The 7731-nt window shown below is 47.9% G+C and overlaps 1 protein-coding gene across 1 annotated transcript; it reads right to left on the bottom strand.

The window, feature by feature from the left end:
• Window positions 1–5420: 5420 nt before the first annotated feature.
• On the bottom strand, window positions 5421–6455 carry LOC149401565 (uncharacterized). The gene is made up of 2 exons (XM_089610783.1): window positions 6389–6455; window positions 5421–5989 (listed from the first exon to the last, which is right to left on the bottom strand). The coding sequence occupies exons 1-2, from the start codon at window positions 6453–6455 to the stop codon at window positions 5421–5423; spliced, it is 636 nt and encodes a 211-aa protein (XP_089466909.1).
• Between the last annotated feature and the right edge of the window lie 1276 nt (window positions 6456–7731).

Raw genomic sequence — 7731 nt, 5'->3', positions numbered from 1 at the left:
ACATGTCTAGAAGGAGTTTCCAGATTTTTCTTCACTAGTTCATCACAACATAAGAAAAGCCCATTAAGAATTTTCAAGTAAAATTCTATGAAATGAAATTAATCCACAAGGCCCAATAAACTTGTTATGGCCGAGTGATTATATGTCATCATATGACAATGTCAAAAAACTTATTGACATTCATTTCATCCTATGTCCAAAAAGACAAAATTACCCTTTTGATCATTTTCGTAAAACTTGTCTCGTTCTTGTTTTGACTTAGCTTCTAGTTTAACTATTCCTACTCGATATGATTTGTGACAGTGACCTCATGGATCCAAATGAACAAAGCTTAAGCTAAAATACTTGGACTCAAAAGTTCACAAACATTTTCCAAGTTTAGCTTAATGTCAACTTACTCCACTAAAGAGTTGACCCGGAGAATCTCTCGGTTCAAACGAATTTATTTTCTACTCAAGAATTCAACTAAATTGTGATGAGTGGATCCACTGAATATTATCTATGTTTACCCTTCATGAATATCATCAGCTAGTCGGGATTTACAAAATTACCATTTTACACTTCTAGCTATTATCTCCTCAACTCCTTTGTCGCTTATGAATAAGTTAGAAACAATGTATTGACGAGGAGCTAACAAGTCACATTGATTCATCCAAAAGAGTAATGACTCAATTTGGACACTGGCCAGTTCATTTCTTCACATTCCAAGGAACAAAGCATGAGGTGATATACATTGCATTTCAGCAATCTTGTACATGAATTCCATATCTATGAGAACTTCACAAACTTAATCATGACATCTTCATAACTTAGTACTTCACCAATAGGTCCAATTAAGAATCACATAGTGAATCTGAACTCTGACTTTCTCAAATGAAATACGTAAGCTATGAAATTGCATGTCTCATTTCAGGATTGAGGTAAGCATGATGCAATTCATACGTAGTGACCTCGAGACATAAGAGGTTAAATGGTTTGTTCTTATCTTGTCTCTAGAAGGGCACTGGTCAATTCAGTACATTCGGAAGATACCTAGAAGAAATATAGAGTCTCTAACTCTCAATATCTCATAACTAGACATCATAGATTCTTCTAACAATCGTAATGAGATCAATAGTCCTTTGATCCTTAGATTGCGAATATATTGTTTTTTAGCAAACAATGAAGAGTTTGTTCATGCAAATCTACATTTGTCTCTTCATATGTTGTTAGGTTTGTTTATGGACTAAAGACTAAGGTTTTATCATAAAGCTTCAGACAAGGAAGAATGAATGAACGTTTCAACTTTTATTAATAAATATGCAATTACAAGCAAGAGTCTTCGTGAGACTATATTACATCAAATGTACAAAAGTAAAGACTACAAGTCTTCTTGTGGGCACCACTGACAACAAGCTTAACTCGAGGAGTCATGCGCAAAGTCGACACGAGGACTAGTCAGCCGACTCGTGGATCGGGACTCGACTCGAGGGGCGAACTCAACTCGAAGAGTCATGCGCGAAGTTGACACGAGGACTAGTCAGTCAACTCGCGGGGGAGGGACTGGACTCGAGGAGCAAACTCAACTCAAGGAATTACGCGCATAGTCGACACGAGGACTAGTCAGTCGACTTACGGATCGGGACTCGACTCGAGGAGCGAGCTCAACTCAAGGAGTCATACACAAAGTCGACACGAGGACTAGTCAGCCGACTCGTGGATCGGGACTCGACTCGAGGAGCGAACTCAACTCGAGGAGTCATGCGCAAAGTTGACACGAGGACTAGTCAGTCGACTCGCAGATCGGGACTCGACTCGAGGAGCGAGCTCAACTCAAGGAGTCATGCGCAAAGTCGACACGAGGACTAGTCAGTCGACTCACGGATCGGGACTCGACTCGAGGAGCGAGCTCAACTCGAGGAGTCATGCGCAAAGTCGACACAAGGACTAGTCAGCCGACTCGTGGATCGGGGCTCAACTCGAGGAGTTATGCGCAAAGTCGACATGAGGACTTGTCAGTCGACTCGTAGATCGGGACTCAACTCAAGGAGCGAACTCAACTCGAGGAGTCATGCGCAAAGTTGAGACAAGGACTAGTTAGTCAACTCGCGGATCGGGACTCGACTCGAGGAGCGAACTCAACTCGAGGAGTTATGTGCAAAGTCGACACGACGAGTAGTCAGTCGACTCATGGATCGAGACTCGACTCGAGGAGCGAACTCGACTCGAGGAGTTATGCGCAAAGTCGACACGCGGACTAGTCAGTCGACTCGTGGATCGGGACTCGACTCGAGGAGTGAACTCAAATTGAGGAGTTATGTGCAAAGTCGACACGAGGACTAGTAAGTCGACTCTGGGATTCGGGTTGTTTCTCTTTGGGACCTCCGGCCTAACCATTGGCCCATCGAGATTTCTCTATGCTTCTGTTTTTGTTTTTGAGGTTGGTGATTCATTGTTTGAGACTATCGCATTTATCCTAGTCGTACTCATGTCGCCTATCATTGCAGATGCTCGCACATCGGGAGTGGACCGATTAGATTTTCAATGACTTGCTGCGTTGGATACGCAATGTGCAGACTAACATGGAGACGCCGCGGTTAAGCACGCTGTTGCAGTTAAAGCGGGCTCGTGAGGCGGCGACTCACTCGAGCGCAGAGTTGGAGGCTGGGATTGCACAGCGGGTGGTTGAGCGAGCATCTTGGGAGAAAGTGACACTCGCGGGTCGACCGAGGAGCTGCAAATCACTCACTCTTGACTGTTGTCGAGCGAGGTTTCTTGCGCCCAGGCGGAGAGGGGGCGCGACTTGCTATCGGTGGAGATGTAGGTCGTCGCCGAAAAGAACAACGCCGTGCAGGCGAAGGAGAACTCGAAGGGAGATCGGTTAGCGGAGGCTCCGCAGACGGTTACGGTTCGAGTTCGTGATTCGATGACGAAGGAGAACGCGTCTTGCGGGTTCGCCTTCAATTTCTTTGTCGGTATGTTTCCTTCATTCGATGACGTTCCCCCAGTGGTCATCCCTTGCGTCGGAGCTACCTAATCGACGAACTGTTTTGCGCTTGCTTTTCTTGATGTTCTGGATATCGGCTACCATTCGTTTCCTGTTGGATTCTTTTTTGACATTGGCTGTCCTCTTTTAACCTTTTCGGGTTTATTACGCGTCTTATTTTCTCGATTTACTATATCTAGCGTAATCGATGTTGTCAGTCGTTTTCGGAAAACCCGAAACATCCGAAAAATGCACCGCTCGAAGGGCCGATGGTCAGTCCGAAGGTCCTGGAAAGCGGCAAGCCCTCCGTCACGAATCGACCGGCAAGCCCGCGCGCCAAACTCTCAGCTCCTTGAGTCGAGCCTCGCTCCTTGAGTCGAGACTTGAATTGGCCCCATGAGTCGAGCCTCGCTCCTTGAGTCGAGCCTGGAGTCAGTCACCTCGAGTCGAGCCTTACCCCTCGGGTCGAGCCTTGAGTCAGTCTCCTTGAGTCGAGCCTCGCTCCTCGAGTCGAGCCTTGAGTTATTCTCCTCAAACCGAGCCTCGCTCCTCGAGTCGAGACCGGAGTCGGTCTCCTCGAGACGAGCCTCGAGTCGGATCCCACCCGTCAAATAGGTAAATTCGTGTCGCAAACGCGGGATGTGAAACCCAAGATGGCTTGACGGGCCCGGTAGAACGACGGCCGCAAAAAGCCCACGAAGACACAGCCCAGCACGTGCCGCGCTTGCTGCGCCGCGCGCCACGCCCGGGTAGGGTTGCGCGCCGCGCGTGGTGCGCCACACATCCATTGTGCGCCTCCACTTGATGAGGTGCGCGCCCCTAGTCCCACATGGACGCCAAATGACCCTCTTAAGGCCCTCAAACAGCTATAAAAACCCCCTCCCACTGAGGGGGAAGCCATCCAATATTCTCCTATCGATACGCTCGAATTCTCGCTCTCCTCTGCTTCTTTTGATGCCAACTTTGGCCTGAAGCACTCCCACAAATCTCTTTCATTCTCAGAGGTCTGAAGCACTCTCGGGGACTCCCGGACGTCGCTCCCTCTGATCGAACGCCCTCCAGTGCCCAGGCACGCTCCTAGGGTTCTCAACTAGAGTCCCGTAACGTATCTAACACGCTAGACGCGTACGCGATCTCCGAAGTTCTGAGACGTCGCCGAGGACTCCTCCGCGCACGGTCTCCTTCGTCGAGCACGCCTCGCCATCAAGGCTCCATGCCTTACGCTGCGCCACACATGCCCTGATCTACGTTCTGACCTGATCCCACACACGGGTACGTAGGCAGCCTATACCACAAAGGCACGGTCACTCCTCCTCCTCACCCCTTCCCTCTTCCGAGAGGCGGGTTGATCGGAGAAAGCCTAGCTCGAGACTTTCGAGTTCACACTTTTGGCCCAGGTGCGATCACTTGGTCCGGCCTTGGATTGAATCGTCCGAGGTATTCCATCGTTGTTCATTTTCGTGCGACAACATTCGATTTGCACGATTTTGTTGATGCGTGTCTTATATTCTCAATTTACCGACGACGGTGTAATCGATTTGCACGACTTGGGCCTCGAGGGGCCTCGGTGCCACATTACGTGACCAGGTTTTCCCTAGATGCTAGCTAGACCAGTTTCGTCCGGCGGTCGCAAGCCTCTGAAACCCATATGTGACTCGCTGCCTATTAGCGCACGACCTGGGCGGCGAGCGGGCCTCTTTCCCGGTATGTACGCTACCTGTTGGCGTGCGTGTTGTATGTCAGGATTGGCTTGGAGTAGGCATAGTTCCCAGCGAGCGTGGTACCTATCGGTACACATGTCGCGTTTTGGGTTTTGACTGTTGCCTTGGGACTCACATCTGGTGCGCGGATGTAACGCATGTTGGCACGTGAGTGACTCGCGAGTCTAATAGAATCCTTTTTATGAGTCGTGCGAGAGCGTCGCATGGACGGGTTGTGGATGATATTTGTGGATGATGTATCCTTGTTAGCCCCCCGAGTTTCTTGGGTAGTCGTGGAGGAGCCTAAAAATTTTGACAACTGTGAAATGAAACACGAAAGGTGGAACGTAATTCAAACTCTTGTATTTCGTAAAGGTAAATGAAATTACATCCGACGGCCTATCGGCCTCGAATAAAATTGTCTTGAAAAAGATTGAAAATAACGTAAATGTGGAAGAAAATTGGCGGCGAGCTTTATTTTTTGTTGACTTGAGCGTGATCGCGAGCCCACCTAAATTCTCGAGCTCGACGCCACCGTCCTAACTTCACCATTCTTGTCCTTCGGTCGGTGGATGGTGCTAATCATCTCTCCCTTTCCCTTTTCCGTCCACCCCTCGTATGTAGCACATCCTAGCCATCGATTGGTCTCCCATCATTACAACGATTCCCTTTGCGATCGGGAATTTCATCATCAGGTGATAAGTGGAGGTTATGGCCTTAAACCTGTTCAGAGTGGGGCGACCCACGATTATGTTTTAGGCAGACGGCTGATCCACCACCAGGAATGACATGATGTGAGTGACCTCGATTCCCCCGAGTGTCCCGAAAGTCACCGGAAGGTCGATGGTACCTTTCGTCATCACCCTCTCCCTGGAGAAGCCGAAGAGTGGGGTTGAGATCGAGATCGGCGTTAGCCCGGCGACCTTCATCTTGTCCAAAGCTGATTTGAAGATAATGTCAGCCGAGCTACCGTTGTCTATCAGAATTCTCTGGACGAGGTTATTAACGATCGGTGCCGAGACGAAAATCGCATCGTTGTGTGGGTGCAGGACACGCACCGCTTCCTGGTTGGTGAAGAACATATTCTCGAAGGGGGACGGGGGCGGAGCCTCGTAGGTGCGGTTGATTTGGTGAGCGATCTTCCCTTGAGTGATGTCCCTCACGTACTTCATCCTTTGCGTGCTGGAGTCTCCGAGCACGGGGCCTCCCATGATCGAGCCCACGATGTGCATTCGCGAGCCTTCCGGATTGTCATCCGTCGTGCGGTCGGTGATAGTGACTGTTGCTTGACCCTTCTTCTCATGCCACGGGTGCTCTCCGCCTCCTGCGGTAGTCCCGATTGTCCGGAGGACGTACTCTTTCAACTTCCCATCCTGGATGAGGGCCTCAATCTGACGCTTTTGTTGGTAGCATTCGGATGTCAAATGCCCGTGATCTTGGTGGTAGTTGCAGAACTTGCTCCGATCCTGCTTCACGGGATCCTTTGTCAGAGGAGCGCGGCTTCCTAGCTTGTCGCGGTGCAAAGCCAAGATCCGCTCTTGTGAGGTGTTGAGAGGGGTTAATGCCGAGAACTTCCGAAAGATGTCGACATGCGAAGGCCTCGGCCCAGGAAGGGAGCGACCGTTAGGGGTCTGGCCTCCTCTGTTCCTCCTCTTTCGAGGGTCGGGGTGATCTTCGCCTTGGTCGTCACGACGAGGACTGCCTCGTCCACCAGCCTCTCGACCATCCCGGCCATCGAGGTAGTCCTCGATCCCCATGTAAGTGCAGGCTCTCACCATGAGCTCCGCCATGTCCCTTGGGACCATTCCGACTATGGATTTGAGGAAGTCGCTCGTGCGAGCTGTTGGAATTTATCTAGGGTTTAAGAAAAAGTTTAACGCTTCGTTAAGCGGCGGAATTTTAAAAAGTTTATTTTTCAAGTAAAAACAGTTTTTACTAACCTAGACAAAGTGCAAGCACATGTAAATAAAACTAATATGAGCATAATAAATTTACTAACCTCTTTAAAAGCTTGAACATTGATGAGCCTTCGGAAGGTTGAAAACGTTCGTCTCCCTCGCAGCACGTCTCTCTTTCTTTCCTCGGCAACTCGAGCAACCACGAAAGTTTCTATCACTAAATCACTCGAAATAAAAGGAATTAGTGTGTGGGCACTTTTAAACACTACGATTAAGAACGAGTCTTGAAGTCGCAGAGCTAAACACTAGGTCAAATGAGGACCTAGGTGCCAAAACAATAAAATGAAATTGACTAGAGAGAGAGAGAGAGGGGAGTCGGCCACAAGGTCTAGAGAGAGAGGCTCTCAATCTCTAACTTATGTGGAATGAATGAAATGAGAAGAATGAGGCTCCTATTTATAGGAGAGGTCTCACCTTCAATAAGGTAGTTTCCTCTTCTATAGAATATCACATATTCATGACCCAATTTCCTCTTTTCCTCTATGAGATACTCGGCCAACAAGGCATTCTAGAAGCCTTGATTTGTTTCCTATTTTATTCCTTTCTCTAGCCTTGGCCGAATTTCCCTTGGCATGCATGGGAAATTTGTTTCCTCTTTTTCTTTTGGCAAGTATCTTGATACATTTATGCACAAAATATTCTCTCTTTCTCTTGGGTATTTGGGCGCCCATTTCAACTCTAGAAGGAGCTTCTAGAAGCTTCTTCATTTGTTCATGACAACATGCAAAAGGCCCATTAAGAATTTTCAATAAAATTCTTATGAAATGAAATTAATCCACAAGGCCCAATTAAACCAACTTGGCCGAGTGGATGTATGTCATCAAATGACCATGTCAAAAAATTTATTGACATTCATTTCATCTTATGTCTCAAAAGACAAAAATACCCTTTTGACAATTTTCGTTCTTGTTTTGACTTAGCTTCCAGTTTAACTATTCCTACTCGATGTGATTCGTGACAGTGACCTCATAGATCCAAATGAACAAAGCTTGAGCTAAATACTTGGACTCAAAAGTTCACAAACCTTTTCCAAGTTTAGCTTAATGTCAACTGACTCCACTAAAGAGTTGACACTGAAAATCTCTCGGTTCAAATGAATTTATTTTCT

This window comes from Urtica dioica, chromosome 4, assembly GCF_054948205.1.
Source record: "Urtica dioica subsp. dioica isolate 48M chromosome 4, U.dioica_male_clone48M_v1_H2, whole genome shotgun sequence".
NCBI classification, from domain to species: Eukaryota; Viridiplantae; Streptophyta; class Magnoliopsida; order Rosales; family Urticaceae; genus Urtica; species Urtica dioica.
This window is presented reverse-complemented; position numbering and strand designations above follow the sequence as displayed.

Bases quoted from the DNA above. Each gene is read 5' to 3' on its own strand.
- LOC149401565 (XM_089610783.1), bottom strand. From the start codon at position 6,455: ATGGCGGAGCTCATGGTGAGAGCCTGCACTTACATGGGGATCGAGGAC. The intron at 5,990-6,388 runs GTCGAGAGGCTG...GGACTACCGCAG, and splicing joins CTACCTCGATGGCCGGGATG to GAGGCGGAGAGCACCCGTGG.